The 17,647-nt window shown below is 37.8% G+C and overlaps 1 protein-coding gene across 2 annotated transcripts in view; it reads left to right on the top strand.

The window, feature by feature from the left end:
• The window catches only part of SCG5 (secretogranin V), a 29,635-nt gene extending 16,567 nt beyond the window's left edge, over nucleotides 1–13,068 (top strand). The window contains exons 4-6 of one of the 2 annotated variants that reach the window (XM_069017685.1): nucleotides 1,530–1,642; nucleotides 6,381–6,434; nucleotides 10,078–13,068. In XM_069017685.1, coding sequence (XP_068873786.1) covers nucleotides 1,530–1,642; nucleotides 6,381–6,434; nucleotides 10,078–10,173 — 263 coding nt within the window. In that variant the 3' untranslated portion in view covers nucleotides 10,174–13,068. The remainder of the gene's footprint in view (nucleotides 1–1,529; nucleotides 1,643–6,380; nucleotides 6,435–10,077) is intronic. The other variant, XM_069017686.1, reaches the window with a different exon arrangement.
• Nucleotides 13,069–17,647: the final 4,579 nt, after the last annotated feature.

The following is a 17,647-nucleotide window of genomic DNA, read 5'->3' as shown; positions in this document are numbered from 1 at the left end:
AGTATCTACTAGGATTAGAGCAAAATGTTTTTCAGAGCCTTAAATGGAAATTCAAGTGGTGACTGTATTATGCATACAAATTACCAGAGGCCTTCCTCAATCAGGTCTGTGGATTTGCTTAATGGAAAACAATTTTTCCAGTCACTGTCTACATATGCACATTCCACAGCAGGAATACATAAGCCTGGAGCACTTGAGCTGAAGACTTCAGGATTAGCAGTCATAGAGGACACCCATATGTCCAGCTGCCCTTTGTGTTTTCTACCAAAAGGCACAAATGCTCTGAGGTCTACCACACTTCTGTTGTCACTTGTTTCTCTCTTGATAAAACCTTGTTCCTGCTGAGACTGAAATGATTTCTAAGTGCTTTAATAGTTTCTGAGTTACTTAGCCAGTATAAAGAGTTTTCCCCTGTTTTCTATTGGCAATTTTATTTTTTCCCCATCCCAAGGAGAAAAGAGAGAAAGCTGGATCTGTTGGACTCAGAATAACCTCCTCAGGTCATTGAATCAACTCAATTTTAAGTCAAGTCTTTACTGTTTCCCACATCTAAGGGAAAAAGATAATCCATCTGCAAATTTTTTTACATGATGACACACAAGGACAGAAGGGAAAGTCCACAGGTGTGTGCTCTGGAGTGCCTGTGTTCTGGCAGATGTAGCTGTTTGAATGCCCAGTGTCATGCCCTGGCTGGTAGGATCTCCTTGGGTATGTCTGAGAGGAACTTGGACTGCAAGCTCCACATGCTGGCAAAGCAGTGAAAGCTCCAGGAGCAGACTCTATCCAAAAAGCTACTCTGGCTCAAGTTGCTGAAACTTTGCTTGAGCTAAAGATGACTTATTTTGGTAAAAAAAAAAAAAAAAAAAGTTGATTTTTAAAAGGATATTATCTTGATGTGACACTGACTACAAAACCATCCATTGTGGTCAAAGGAGGTTTCTGGACCAATCAGATTAGTTACAATCTACAGAAATGTCTTCATCATAAAACTTCTGCTACATAGCATTTTTATGAGATCTTATGATGCAGAAATGATTTTCAGCCAATTTGAACAAAGTAGCAAACCAGAAATGGAGCTCCAGGAAGAGCTACACAGTGAAAGAAATTCTGTCTTTGCTCACAGCACTGTTTTACCATGACCTTCAAAAGCACTGCCTTGCCAATTTTTAAAACTACCTGTGAGTGTTTAAAAAAGAAAAGAATATCCCTTCTGAATCAGAACAGGATGCAGTTCTAGGAAAAATCAAGTGCAATAACTAAAAGAAAAACATAAAGGAGGGGAACAGCTTGGAAAAAAAATTTCTTCCATTTTGAAGTTTCATTAAGTTGTGAGGGTTTGTTTGTTTGTTTTTTTTTAATAAATACATTCTGACAAACTCATTTCCAAAGAAAAAAAAAACCTGGTATTTTCTAGTCATCCAGTTGTTTGGTTTTTTTAATTGCATGATTGCATTTAAGAAGTTTGCTGACTAATGTGGCACATATTGTGTGTTTCAAAGCTACTAAGCACTCAGTGCTCTCCTTTGCAGTTGATGATGGGTGTCTAGAAAATACCCCGGACACTGCAGAGTTCAGCAGGGAATACCAACTGCACCAACACCTTTTTGATCCAGAGCATGACTATCCCAACATGGGCAAGTGGGTGAGTACATGCTTCTTGCTTATTTTTGTTGCACGTGGAACTGGGTATTGTCTGCTGTGTGGGATGCTATGAAACCATGAGGACAATATTGTCCTTAATGCTGGAAAAATTAGCACTCTAAGGGAAATTTCTCAAAAAAGGTGAACTTGCCCTGAAAAATGGAAATAGTGCTTGTGCTTGACAAACAGCCCAGGAAAACCGAAAGTAGAAATCCTTGTTCTATTACCTGTCCCAAAGCATGACAGCTATGTATGTGCTTAATAAATGCAAAAAACCACATTTCAAACTACAGTGAACATGTAGCCAAAATTAGTGCAGATCTTAGGACAAGATTTCTAAACATAAAATGGCCCTAATCTCAAAGAATATCCAGGTTCAGTGACTATTCATTGTTCAGCTACTTAGATAAAACATAGAAAGAAAACACAAATAGATGGAGTGCAGCAGCTTAAAACACCTTAAAAAAAAACAACGGTCAGACAACTTGCTTTAAGAAATCCTCTCTGCCTTAAGGATTTTGGAGGACTTGATGCTGCTTCTTCCTCTAGTCAGGTTATGCACTGTATTATATTGGAAACCTATCTGACACATCACATATAATAAACACAGTGAGCTACACTAAGGGCAAAAATCTTGCTCTGAGCATACAAGGACTTTAATAACTGCAGCTAGACTGTTTCTGCAGGCTAGAGGCTCCAACGAAAGCTCTGCCACTTAATCTTGGATTACATCAGTTAAATGTCCAATCCCAAATCCATTTTCAGGCGCCAGGAAAACAATAACAGTGATCATAATTTATGCTTGTAGAGCAAATAATGAAATCTCATTCTACATTGTTATAACACTTCACTTAAGATTGCACTAAACCAGTGTTCTGTAAGCATATATCGATAAATGGACATGTTTGGCAGTCTCTTCTCCTGCTGTAATTTTGAGACAATGATTCATCATCATCATCAAACCAGTTTAAGATTTATAGTCTTAATTACTTATGTGAGTGCTAAATTTCTGGAGAGAATCATGCCAAAAATCCAAATTTTGGAAACTCGTTGCACTCTAAGTAATTACCATCAAAGGTTTTCATTTAAAAAACACCAGATGGTGAACTTTCTTATTTATGCCAGATAAGGCTGTTAGTTTTCTTATTATTCATAAGTACTTTACTTTCATAATACCACTCTGAAGACTACAAAAGCACTTCTGTAAATCTTTGGCCTATAGCTGTATTTCAGAATCAAGCATACATACTGCGTTGTCATCAGCAACGTATATATTTAATAAATGATACTAAATCATTAGTGAATCCTGGACTTTTTTTGTATCTCCATCCATCACTACTAATTCAGGGGGAAAAGCTGCTCATGTATGGATTAAAACACTCTTAGGTAGTAAACAGCAATCCTATCTAGCTGCAGCTTAGCCAACCCCAGATCTTTTTAATTAGATATGAAACAGCTGGTCATGTGCATGAGCAAATGTTCTGCTGAGATCCAGGAGAACAACCCCAACCATCTCCTAATTGCATATTACTACATGGTAAAAATATAAATACAGTGGTATCTTTTTGTGGCTGGCTTTGTTATTTTTAATTCTTTGGAAAAATAAGGTAAGTGCTCTAAAAATAAGCTGTTTGAGACCTTATAAAGGAGAGCTAAAGTAGATCAGATCTTTTAGGGCACTCACTGTTGTCTGCATTAAGTTGTAAATGACCACAGCTGGCTGTGGGCTGCCCAGCAGGTAACTGTGTGCATCCTCATCCTCCCACTGCCCCCAGCCCCTGAAATTCCCTCTGTCCACAGCAGTTTGTTCCTGCTTCCCCTGTCCAAGAGCCCAGGACAAGATGCCCAGGGGCTGTGACAGCTGTGTGCTTACAGACTGTGTTTCCACCAGCTCCTGTCAGCTGTGCGGGCAGTAGGCTGTCACCACCAGCTTCAGCCCTTACAGCTGGCATCTCCTGGACCTGTGGATGTTGGCATGTGCTCCCAGCTCTTGGGGGAGCTTCTCCCCAGCCTTTTCCTACCACTGTGTGGTTGAGGAAGTGTTGCAGCTCCCAGTGACTTGTCCTTTCCAAGAACCAACATGTATTTCTTAGTGTAACCACAGAAAAACCCAAATTATATTAGCAGGTCAGAAAAAAAGGACCTGCTTGTCCTAATGGGACAGAAACAGGTTGGTTGGCTTGTTTTGGTGACAGTCATGCTTGCAAAGCTGTGGGACCTCTGCAGTATCCTGTGAATAAACAGACACATTTTATAAGGGTCAAGCAAGTCTAGAAGCTGTCTCATGCAGCAAAGTGTACGGGTATGTAGATGCTAAATATTATGTGTAAATACTGCTAATATGTCTGCAGATACAAATACCTAAATCATAATAAATATATACTGGGTTAGGAGTGGGAAGTAAGAGGAAGAATTTTTCTGTCTTTGGGAAAACTCCCCATATGTCAATATGCTGACCTGTGGTAAGTCTCAGTAACAGACTCTGTTTACAGAGTGAGACCCACGCCTTATACTCTCCTCCCTTCTCCTCATATGTGGAAAACATAGAGAGGACAGTGGAAATAGTAGGACGAGTGACTTTTGGAGTTTTCTGTCCATATGTACAACTACAGTTTCTAAGATTTCAGGCTTTTTTCCCCAGTTCAAACTTCCTTACAGGACACAGATACTTTCTGAGTGTGCCTTTCTTGCATCTTGTAAATTGGCCCTTTAGATAGTTTGAAGAAGTGTTGTTGGCATCCAGAAAGACTTGCACAAAGACAATTTACAATTTACAACCAAATCTAAAAACCACTTATATATTTTCTTGGTTGTAAGCATTTTAAGTTCTGATATTTTTCCACCCAAATCCCAACCTGCAAGGGGTAGCCAACTAATCCAAGTAGCCAAGGGGATGCAAAGGAAGCTCCAGGAGTGATGGAAAAGTAGCAAATCACATGCAGCATATCTCTACAAGAGGTGTATCTTAAACTGAAGAAACTCTGTGCCTTCATTCCTAACAACCTCTCAGTGAAGGATGAACACTTCATGGGCAAATTTTGGTGGCTGATGAGGTCAGGCCGCTACGCAGTGGAACTTATTTTCAGGATTGCTATTATCATACAAGTATGTTCTTAGCTCATGCTCCATAATCATACTTGCTTTGTACTCCACATAATGCTACAGTAGTACTTAGGGTCTTAAAACATTCCCAAACAGACTAAACAAAATATGATTTCCTTGAGCAGGAACAGTTCAGTTGTAAGGAATTTTTCAGAATGACAGAAATAGTAGCTCCAGTAGTCCATGGAGTTCTTTTTATTTCAGAAGCACCCTTTTCCTCTCATGAAAGTGTAAGGTCAAATAGTTTTTACAGAGAGGCTTTGGTGGTGCTTTGTTTCCCAAGGAGAATAATTCAAGCATCCTTGAGTTTCTTTCAAATGTTACATTTAGGTTTTCCTGAAGTGAGCTCGCATAAATGACTAGCCAAGAATGTCCCCCTTGGCCAGCTTCATCTCTGTTCCCTTTTGGAACAACTCAGACAAAATAACTGAGGTTGGACAAGAGATAGACCTTGTGAATTTGAAGTTTAATGAACACAAGAAGTACAAAACATACAATTTTGGCAGATTTCATTGTAACACTTGAAAATGTTTGTTTTTTCTCATATCAAGGCTGCAGAGAAAGTTAGAAGTGTTTGGTGAATTTGTCTCGTGCTAGAATTACACTTTCTATTTATATAATCAATGTTCGGTCAGTTGTTTATAGCAGAATTAATGGCCTTGTTTATATAGTCTTCTGCTTTTATACATGTAATTCTTCTCTCCTTCCATTTTCAGGTTAGGGTTTGGTTTTGGTTTTCTTCATAACACAGAATTGAAACAAAATGTGTTGAACATGTGTGTGTTATTCCAGACTTTATTAGAATTCACTACTTATAAGAAATACAACAATATGTGGATGCACTTATGTAAACTATGGTCAGAGGGGGGTTTTTGTGTTGGTTTTTTTTTTCTTTTTTCTTTTCTCATCATCATAACTTTCTCTTCTGCCAAGATGTTTCTGGCAGTTTTTAAAAGGTCTGCCATTAAAAATGTTATAGACCAAATGGTTTTTAGAAACTTTATTGAGGGCACTACTTAAACAAAGGAAGAGTTGGCGCTGAACTCCTTTCAGCAGAACTTTGCACTGGGAAGTGTTGATATCTGGAAGGGAATAAGCAAAGACAACAAAACAGTAGGAATGACGCCTATCTGTTTTTAAAAGGAATTAGAAAATCCCTTGTAAAGAAAATATTTTTTGCTCCTATTCTTGTGTCACCTCAAACATATAGAAAGATATACCAGACAGGACGCCTGCTACCTATCCCTCCCATTCTTGTTTTTCTTTTTCCTTCTGCCTTTTCTTAAAAAAAAAAAAAAAAATCTATATATCTATACATATAGATATATATGTATTTATACCATGTATCACATGATGGGAACATCCAGACTGTATCAGCACATACTTGAAACACTTCTTGCCTAAACACAGGGGATAACTTAGTGGAAAATTACTGGCTTTTAAATTATTGATAAGGCTGTGACTGCTCCTGAAGAACTGCAAATGTTAGCAGTAATATACAAATATCTATTTGTGGTTTATTTCTCCTGTAATACTACACACTCCTCTAGACTTGCTAATATTTAACAGCAAAAGTAGTATTTTAAAAGAAGAGTGTAATGGATTTGATGGCTGTGTTGGTTTTGTTTCCCTTCCAGAGCAAGAGTTTACTCTTTGAGAAAATCAATGGTGGTCCAAAAAGAAGAAAGAGGGTAACTATCGGAACATTTTATAGCCCCTATATAATCTAGAGACCTAATAAAAATTAAAATTATATTCCTGAAATGAAGAGTTAGTCTAATGCATTCATATTATACTTTAGATTATGTGTTAAGTCAGGGACTCTCTGCGATTAACTACTATAGCCACCTTCAGGACTGAACACTGGGTACAAGATTTATTTCTCTAAACAGCCTCTTACTTTCAGAAGATGCCCTTAAGTGTAGAACACTATAAAACTTCATATTATCTGTGTTTTAAAATTGATCCTATTTGCTTAAACCCATTTAAAATTATTTAAATATCTCTAAAACAGTATTTGAAATTTCCTACTAAAAATATTAGTAAATTTAATTACCACTATCTATGCATGTGAATATGGTTTTGGGTGTAAATAACACTAGAGGTGGTTCTTTAGCTGATCTTCCTCGGATGAAACTCCAATCTCTGTGCCCCATTTTCTTGAAAGACAAAGATGGATACGTTCTCATTGTTCTGCTCCTGTAACAAGGAAGGCAGTCCACACAGAGAGATTCTGCACAGTCTGCCTCACTAATCTCTCTTTTTTGGTAGTGTCAGCCTTTTTCTTTTATTAAAAAAAAAAAAAAATCACTTTCACTGTGGCAGAGTCTACATCTTTAGTTTTGCTGCTGGTGTATTATTTTTACAAAGAGGAAAAGTCTAGCTCTCTGCCAGAAAGTAGCTTCTCAAAATATGACAGCACCATTTATATTGTAGATGAAGTAAATATAGTTTAAAATAACATGTATAAGTGAAGATGATTTATTTAACTCTCAAAATTTAAGTCTTTGCTAGAAAGGGAGAAGATGAGTTGATTTATTCCTGATTCAGACATCATTGGCAGTTGACACTTTGACCATAAGCTAATGATCTGACCTAAGCTTAGCATCTGCCTCGTGCTTACATTTGATTTTCGAGTTTGTTACTTGAAAAGGAAAAAATGGTAGGCACCTGACTTTAATTTTTAAGTAAGTAGAATTTACTCTGGAAATAGTTCAGCAGAGTATTTATTAATAGCTAGAACAGCATGTTAAAGTGGAATTCATGCAAAATATACAGGAGGAAAAAAAAAAAGAAAAAAGAACACTTTCTGTCTGTGAGCTGACTGACATAATTGGATACAAAAGAAGTACTAGCTGGAAACACTTGACAGCTACATGGCCAGGGGTAGCCCAGAATTTTGAAGGTGAACTGCTTTACAGCAGATTTATTCTCCTAGCAGCGACATATTACTTAATGCTAAATTCACTAGAATTTAAATTATTTTAGAGTAATACTGCAATGATTACTAATGCTTTAATGAACAATTCAGAATTTTCACTTTATTAGCAGAAGGTTAACCTAGAGCTGTTAGCAGTGGAGTGTTATTTTTCAAGAAATCAAAAACTCCACTGGATTCCCCTTCTGCCTTTTGTACTCCCTGCCACTCCTCCATGCCTTTCTGCACACACAGAGTTTTGGGATCTGGGAACAGACTGATCTTCTGCATCTGAATGTCCCCATTTGAGGTTACAACAAGTCCTGGTAACACTGTACACAGTAACTCTGTAATGGACAGAGCTATAGTGACACAGTCACGGAGGCACTACTGGAGTCTAGAAAACCACATACTCTAAGCATGTGTGTATATTCATATATTTATATGTACCTATCTAAGCACATGTGCAAGCATACATACACATAATCAGTGTATATAGCAGAGGCATGTATTCACCATCTGCTGCTGTGCTAGTTTCCTTGCAGCACTTGCAGTGCAAGACAAGGAGGTTTACAGTGATGTCTAATTTTAATGAGCAATTCTCCTCTTTTTAAAAATTCTACGCTTGCAGACAGCCCGTTCCAGAAGTGTCAGGGCTAATTCTGTGATCACTGAGTTGCTGTGGGCTCAGAGCTGTGTATGAAGGTGCTCAGGAACTTTCATTACTTTGAATTCTGCACAGCTGCACAGGATTAAACATATTTTAGTCAAATCAGCCGAAGTATTTTGCATCATATTTTGTGTTTTCCTTTGTTGGTTAAGAAGGATTCAAAATTTTATGTAGTCTCATTCTCTTCTACTTTATTTCAAAAAGTAGCAAGCAAGTACCATTCCAAAAAAAGGACCAATGAATCTTCCTAGGAATTTTCAAATAATTCCTAGAAGTTTATGCAACAGTTGAATTTGACTAAATTAACATTAAACAGAATTCTTTAAACAAACAAAAGCAAATCATTTACATATGTCTTATTTCTAACAATTTAAAGCATTGCAGTTAGTTTATTTTCAAAGATTTTTCCACATTCATTTCTGGTTCTTAATATTTTTATGTTTTTGCTTGCAGCAGGCAAAACACCCAAAACCCAACAGAAGTAAGCGAAAGGGCTGCTCTGTGCTATGATTAAGTATTAATAATAGCACCCACAAATCTGGAGAAACCCAAGGCCTTAAACCTGAAGACAGATAAACCCCAAATATTTTCCAGGGATTCGACAAATACTAGGGATAGCTGAAAATAAATATGCCCATTCTGAATGCCTTTTTTTAAATTTTTTTTTGTTTGTTTGTTTCTTAAGTTTTGGTGAAAGAAGCACAAAAATGTCTTAAGGAAAGTAATTTATGTGATGCAGTCAGCCTGACAAGAATCAGGAGATACTGGAAATTTCACATTCCTCCGAAGTTTGTCCTTAGGCAAACAATTTTCATTAGCATCTTCACACTAGAATTTTTGTCTGTATCTGTGTGAAGGAGACAATATATACTTGAATTTTGCTTACACTGACACTGTAACAGACTAGAAAGCAGGTGTAAATGATACTTAATACTGAAGCTCCACTAAACTGCTTGCCACTTCCAAATACAGTAAATACATTTTATTCCATTGGTATAGATAAAATTCAAGCATAGCTTTCTATGGTGCTCCATCTACGATCTCCAAGCAGTTTTGAGACAGGATCTGTTCATCTTCAGCCTCACATTGTACTGCTTGCATGGTGCAAAGTGAAGTTAAACCCTCTCCAGGAATCTTCTTTCCAGCATTCCCTTGTTCTGGCAGTGGTATGAGAGCTATTTTCTATGCCAAAACCTTTTTTGGCTCTGCTTCTTTGCCAGCAGTCTTTTATCTCAGCATCAAGAGAGGAAGCAAGGAGGGGTTTCCTGGAGAGGAGACAGGGTGAAGAAGAGGCTTTGGTCAAAATGATATTGTGGTCTCTAATCTGTATCCCAGCACTATGTCCATCAGGGGCTAGTGATTTAAGCTAAAGCTTACCTGTACTTCTCTAGCAAGTTCTGTCCTGACTCAAGAATTAGGGAGTTAGAACTGCTGCTGCTTCTCTGCTGAACTGAGGAAAGAAGGAGTGGAGCAAAAAGGTAGTGTTTAATTCAGATTGTTTTATATTCTTGCTAGTTCTCCTTCACTTGTATTCCTTTCAGTGGGTTGAATAAAATTATTGCTCAAAAAAAAAAATTAGAAACAAAACACTGACTGACTTTTAGATTTAATCCCTGGAAGCAATTTTTTTTCTCAAGTCTGCAAATATCTGACAGATGAGAAATACATAAATATGTTCACTAATCCTAGTTACCTTTTATCTGTTTCCCTGTTTCTAATAAGTTTAAATAATTTTTAACTTTTGCAGAGTGTGAACCCATATCTGCAAGGACAGCGACTGGATAATGTTGTAGCAAAGAAGTCTGTTCCACAGTTTTCAGATGAAGACAAAGATCCTAAATAAGTACAATAAAAAAGAAAGATAAAAATTCATGCCATCCTCTTCTAGACCATGATATTGCTTATATATAATCATCTATAAAAATCCTTGTGAATGGAAGCATGCTTATTATTTATATAATTGTAGATGAAAAACAGCTGTATTTATAACAGTATGTTCTCCTAGATGATAAAAATACAGTTCTGCTTTTTGTTAAGTTACAGTAAAAGGACATTTCTGTTGTTTTTATTTTAGTCATGGAGCAAACTTTAAAAATGTTAGTCATTTTGATAGCTAATGTGAGGTAAATGGTCTTAATGAGAAGCTTGTAAATAGGAAGATGAAAAAAATGCCAAGTCTGAATCCAACATTTCATCTTAAATGTTACTATGTTTGACACATGAAAGTTATAGTTTTATGTTTTGTTCACAAATATTGTTACTTAGCAAAGACAAAGTATTTATTTTACGCAGAGAATTTTGGCTTTTGGTCCATTTTAATAAACACTTAAGCAATCTACAAGGTTTGCAAAGTGACATTTTCCAAAATATTTCAGAGGCTCATTTGTCTCTGTTATTGCTGTGCAAATTTAAAAAGTAAAGAACTGCTTTTTGACCCTATTCACTGGACTATTTTTCTGTTAGTTTTAATCTTTCCACACCCACAGCTTTCCTGAACACTTGAACATCTTCCTTATCAATGGAACTGTTATGTGAAAATTAATCTCCCCTGCTGTTCTTTGTTTTAGTAACTGAAGCATTTGTGCATTATAGTGTTGTTAAATTATGCTTCTGGGGCATATTATAAGTGAAGATGGAGACATTTGACTGTGTTAATAAGGTAGTGTCAACAACCTCTGAATCTAAATCCAGGATATGAAGGTCATTACAGTTGATCTTCTGAAAAACTATGCTACTCTAATAACACTGGTAGCTATCATTGCTCTTGAAGTTGTTCTGGGAAGCTTAAATTGCCTTCTTGCCCCTAGGAGACTGAAGAACTTTATATTCCAGGGTTCCCCTTTTCTGAATGATGAGAATATACCTGAATATTTCAAGCCATGTGAATGGAATGTTGGAATTATGGAAAACAGCATTAGCTTACAGCTAATATTACAAATCGGTAGAAAAAAAAATAGTTTCCTTTCCCATCCTATAGAAAGACACAGTAAAATAATGACGACCTCTTAGAAAAAAGAAAAAACCAGTAAGAAACTAAAGTTTCTAGGTACATAAAATGAAAGTTGACAGGATGGCACATATATGACTGTCAATGGCATTTGCTTTTTTTGTCCTACCACTGAGTAATCTGTAATAAATTATGTATGTAAAGAATTGGCCCTCTCATGCCATTTAGGGGTAGATTGAAAAATTCTGTAACATTTTGGAATGGACTGTTGTGTCTTTCATCATATTTCCTTTTTTAAACAAATCTTGAAAAGAAAACTGAATAGTATGTCATGAGGTGGGGTTTATACTCACACATGACACAAAAATGAGGAATTTCTATGAATCACAGAGCTCCCTTGGCTTCCAGTGGCTGGAACAGGATGGGAGCAATCTAGCTGTTCATGGGACAGAACTTGTATTCTCTGTGTCTTAAGCTTACTCTTTTTCTCTGCACTGCTGCTTAGTCTTCACACAGGTATTGAAAGCTGCAAAATTACAAAGGTTGCTCCAAAACCAAGAAAGAGTCCATACATCTGTGCATAAATCTGGCGTTAAAACCTACTGACGCCCAGTGGCTCGGAGTGTGTGAAATGGTCGTTCCTTCCATCTAACCCTGCTGCCAGCCACTGATGTAGCTACAAAGCTTCTAGGTGTTTGGAGGCTATATTGCCATTCCTAAGAAATTGGGTGTTTCTTCAAATACTTGACTGTTTTATCAATACTTCTAAAGTAATCTGAGCTACATTCTGTCCTTATAGCTCCAGTAAAATCCATTTTATTCACAAAAATGAAACAACCGTGATGGCAACTTACTTAATTTTTTAAGCTCTCATTAAGGACCAGTGCATAATAAAAGGAGGTGTGTACAGTAAATAGGGGGCTTGAAAAGGGAGGGGCAAAGAAGCATTGCTTGTTTAATAGTATCAGTAATCCCATATGTAATTTTGTGAAGCACTTCAGGTCACTACAACCCTGTGTGGGGATGTGAAATCCAGCACTGCAAACTGGCCAGAACAGGGATACCCGGCAGGCTGCCTGTGGACTGCATTGGGCCAGAGCGGCTGCCCTCCTGTGTACGACAGATCTGCACAGTGCAGACAAAGGAAAAATACCACAATTCAGACCTGGTTTTGTCCTTAAATGCAGGCAAAGAAAAAAAAAAATCTTTAAACTGCACAAAATGATGAGTCTTACAGGAACTGTCTGCTGGAACAAGTCAAGCGCGTGGTGGTGAGCAGCTGTCTGCTGAGTTCATCAGGCAGCTTCAGTGTTTCATCAGGAAGACTCAGCAGTACTACTGTGAAATTTTAATAAAATATGGCTATTGCACCATGATAATGATATTCATTATTCCAATTTCAGTTTCATAGTAGAACTGTCTTTCTGTACTGGGACTGGCTAGACCCATATTGATTAAAAAAAAAGAAGAATCAAGCAAAAATCCTTGTCCCTCCTACTGCTCCAACAACAGTCCAAATATGTATATGTAGTTTTTTAAAAAGAATCATCACAGTGCTGGTCTTTCAGAATCACTGAACAAAGATACCAACTATCCCCCTCACTCAGAGTTCACCAAACCAGTATTTACAACAATGTAAACAGCTGCACAGGTGTAATTGCTCTTTTAGCTTTGTGATGCATGTGAATTAAGGAGCATGTATATTGATACTGTTGTTTAGAATTTTCATCAAATTAAAATCTTTTAGAGTATTTTAAAATTTGCAAGTGTGTTAATTACCTTTAATGCATTAGAGACACAATGTGCTTAAAGGAAGCTATGCAAAATAAAGTGCATTGCCCTGAAATACTGGGTTTGTCTGGTAAAGAAGTATTTATGACTCTAGTTTAAGAAAAGCACTGTGTAACTGATTAGATTATTTGAGTTGTGACACAAAACTTACTCTGGGGGTGCATGTGCATATACACACATGCTAATACACTTTTTAGAAGATAATACAGTCTGATAATAAACTCATTAGTAAAGAATATAAAGATGTTAACCCACAGGAGAAAGTAATATAAAAATGCTTAGTGAACTGCTAAGGAGGGGAAATAGTGATATGCTTCTAATTACGGGCACATTTGCATTCACCAAATGCAATAAAACCACACTGCTATCTATTCAGCAACTCAGGAGCAATCCAAAGAAACTGGGTACTAGTTCTCTGATGTCAGAGTCCTGAGAGTCACTTACAGGACTGCAAGTAAAGCTGACCTGAAGCTTGTTTTATCAAAATGTCATGAAGCCTGTCTTCATCTGTTAAACTGAGGAAGGGCACAGGCAGAAAGATGACTACCAAGTCAATTAAGTTTTTGGCTTTGTTGTCGACAGAGTAACACTCAAGCCCCTTTGTTTCCAAATGTCAGTAGCTGGGGAAGAAGACAAGTAGCTTTTTAATGATGAAGAGGAGACTTGCCTTCAAATCAGGCCTCTAAACAGTAGCTCTATGGAAGTGTTGAAAAGGCTTTTTTTTTCATTTTCATGGTGTACAAAAAACTAATTTTTGAACATTTAAATTTTTTTGGAAAAAGCCTATAACAACATCAACCCAAAACAAACTTGGAATCTTCTGGCCTGTTTGCTGGTAAGCTCACTAAACCAGTTCTCACCTCATCTGTAATGCTCTATTACTTGTAATGTGATACAATTTTTATGCAATTGCTTATTTTTTGACATGCAAATAGACAACACCTGGATCTGTAGGACAAAGAGCCTAAAGACAACTTTTCAGATTTCGAAGTCACACACTCAGACTGATGGAGGGAGAAGGGCAAGGTAGGGAGATTCAGAAGATGCTACCACAACCCCACAAAAATTTAAAATGTCAAAGGAAAGTACACTTCCACATGATCCACAAGGGACATGAGTATGTTCACTATTTTATTAGCCAAGTGTCACTATCTGTAGGATTTAAGGCAGCTCACCATCCAAGCCAGAAGCTATCAAGGCTGTCAGGGAGAGGACATTATCTCCAATTTTGAGACACCTGAATCCAACATTTCAGGCTAATGGACAATTTGATTAAATTATATTTCTGCCATGCTTGACACAAATAGGATGGCAATCCAATATGCCCTAAAGAAAAGACAGCAACAACAAAAACCCAACAGAACACATGGACTCCATTGCCATATGGATATATATGCGTACACTTAAAAATTCAGTTTTGTTTGAAGGCATGCAATTACCTTCAATACTCTTTAAAAAGAATAATATTCAGGAACTATCTCAAATAAGAAGTGTACTTTTAAAATACAGAATTACTGTGTCCCTTAAAAGGTCTGCCAGTTTATCGGGCCTAGGGTCAATGGCAGACTCCAACCCTGAAGGCCACTGACAATGACTTGCTTACATGCAAACTAAATAAAAACTAAAAAGAAAAGTAAGCAAAGGATGTGGAATTGCCATCATAAAGGTCCCTATCACTCACAAATGTGGCTGACTACCACAGGATTGAGAACTAGGCCAAGATTTTCAAATACAAGACAATGAAAAGGTCAAACGAACCATTTTCCGAGTACACTAATGGTCCAGGTCTACCATGCTCAAGCCTTTTGCTGTTGAGTGTAGAAAGGCATTGAGCTCCAGTTCATCATCCTAGTTTACCATGAGAAGGAAATACGCAGTTTCAGTTGTCATGTTTGCTTTATTTATGATGCTGACTGCTTTGCTGTGATTACATGAATCCTGACGGTTGGGAGAGCTGCTACCCATGTGTTCAACACATGGGAGCGTAACAAACATTAAATACAAGTGTCATGAAAGTAGCATTATCAATTGGAAGAGCTTTAAAAAAATTCCTGTTTTATTAATGAGGTCTGTATTTGTATGTGGGGCAGAGGTAGAGATAACAGGAATTGAGAATGGCTTCAGACTTTAAAGATTAGGTAGACCTGAAACACCTCTTTTTAATTTTCTTCTGTAGTTCCTGTTACCAAAACACACGGAATGCAGCTCCTAATGCAATGCATGGTTGTCTTTTACATTTAATCACTTCATTTCTTTATCCTACTCTCTTCTACAAAAACAGTGGTGGGTGTCAGTGGCTGAATTTCATGGTAAGCTGAGTGAGACAAAGAAGGAAGCACAGAGAAAAATAATGTGCTACTTGTTACTAGTCTCAAACTTTCCCTCATTCCCCAACCAGTGTCATTCAGTTAGAGACCATTAAATGTATCAACAGACTGCTTTTACTCCACATCTCTGTTCCTAACCTAACCACCATACCACAGTGTTACTTTCCTGGGAACCACCAAAGACTCCATTACCGATGACAGGGATTTTTGGGTCTGGACATATTTGCTAGATCAGAGAAGGTGCATATGGCTTTGATGCTGAATTCAGTCTTGACAGCTTTTAATTCTTTATTCTGAGAAACAAAAAAAACCCCAAACACTAGCAGTTCTTTCAGTGCAGTATCTATATTCCAATGCCCCAAGTCTTCTGAAAGTGGCTGAAATTCAAGTGGGATAGCCTGTATGGGGAAATGTGGTTCTGATTCTTCAACTTGATAGAGAACACCTTTCTACACTGGAAATACAAAATACCACACTGTGACATTTTATATTTCTAAATGGACAAAACAGACGTATGAAAGAGCAAGCTAGGCCATCCAGAGAAGCACTCATACTTCACCACTGGTTATTTTTTCCCTTTCTTTAAACAATGCTGCAGTGACTAAGAGAATTGCAAAACTTTGATTCCAATGGATAGTGCAATGGCTGTAAGATTTATGGGCTTGAAAGCTGTGTTACGGCAATTGAAGAAACCTATTTTTAATGCTGCATAAACCATTGATCAAATAAAAAAATAGGATTTAAGTAAATTCTTTCCAAGGCATTATTATAACAATGACAGCATGGCTGTCATAGTTTATGCATAGACCCTGGCTATTGGTTAAATTCCCAAACCCTATGACTGAGCAGCCACAGGACTCTGTGCATGCGTGGGTAACATATGTGTGCACAGTTAAAAAAGCAGAAAAGTATGTCCTGCTTCTGATTCTTTATAGCTTCATCCTGCTAATCCCACAGTGCCTCCAGCTTTGCTGCAGCCTTTCTGATAGTTACTGCTCTGAAGTTACGGTATTTTGGAAGACTTGTTTTCACGGACTCTCTTGAGTGCGAAGTTATCCAGTGGGCAAGCAATGTGTGCCACAATGACATACATTTCTTTCAGTTAAAAATACATGAATTATTTTCTGCTTTAGTAGTTGAGGCTATTTTCTAACTGCTAGCCATATTGGCTATTTTCTACTGTGTTCTTACATCCTCAGCAGCAACCTCTAAGCCTTTAAAAGAACAAGAACCATCCACAAACTTGAAGATAAGGCCTTCATAAATCTCTCCTAAAGTATCAGCTGCTTGTTAAAAACACTTTGGGTCTATTTTGTTGTGCATCTGGAGGTTCTTGATCTGGAGGTTTACAAAACTGGGAATGATTTCCAATTAAAAGATGGGTCAACAGTTGCAAAGAAGTTAAGTGCTGGCTCCAGTAAAGACCTAAGTATCCACAGTTGGATTTGTGTCCAACGCAAATACCAAAGCCCAAGAACAGGCTCCTCAAACCTTGCCTCTCTTTCCTGATTCCTTAGGCACCTAAAGGCTATACACAGCTATGTTTTCTTGTAATCATGCACCTCAGGTGACTGAGCTCCTACTTCTGTATACGCCTAGGACTGTTTGAGACTCGGTGAACCTGCACAGCTCTATATCTATCTCCATCTTAAACCCAGCCTGAATCCACAAACTTGGCAATTCTTCCCCTATATTCCCTGAGGGAGCAAGCCTGGCAATGGCTCATCTCACATATGTCTACAGGACCAGGCATTGCACAAAATACCACAGCAGACCTAGACAGTTTAATTAAAAAAAAAAAGGTGTCTGTAAAAGTTATGGCAAAAGAATCAAAGCTCTAATGATACCAGAGAAGGCAATCAAGAATGAACACAAATTTGTCATCTAGTGGCTCATAGGACAGGCTGAACACGAGGAAGGACAGGGTAACTGGGCTCTAGCTAGTCCTAAAGGAGTGTCTGGGTAGCTAGGCAGACACCTGATAAAAATACAAGAGTAGTGCGAGAGCATGGCAAAGCCAAGTCAACCACCCACCCCCATCCTCCTGAGCAGACGGCTAATTTTGGCTCCTTGTCTTCATCTAATTGTTTCCTGAATTGTTTAACAGCCTCAGCAGGATAGGTGCAGGTCTCACACAAACAGGCTGCAGCCTCATGGCCAAGACGCTGCACCTCTGGAGGTGCTGGTTTGAATGCCTCCAGTGAGTAGGGAGACAACACCACCTTTTCTTTTCTGATTCCTGGAACACCACC

Source organism: Aphelocoma coerulescens, chromosome 5, assembly GCF_041296385.1.
Source record: "Aphelocoma coerulescens isolate FSJ_1873_10779 chromosome 5, UR_Acoe_1.0, whole genome shotgun sequence".
NCBI classification, from domain to species: Eukaryota; Metazoa; Chordata; class Aves; order Passeriformes; family Corvidae; genus Aphelocoma; species Aphelocoma coerulescens.
This window is presented reverse-complemented; position numbering and strand designations above follow the sequence as displayed.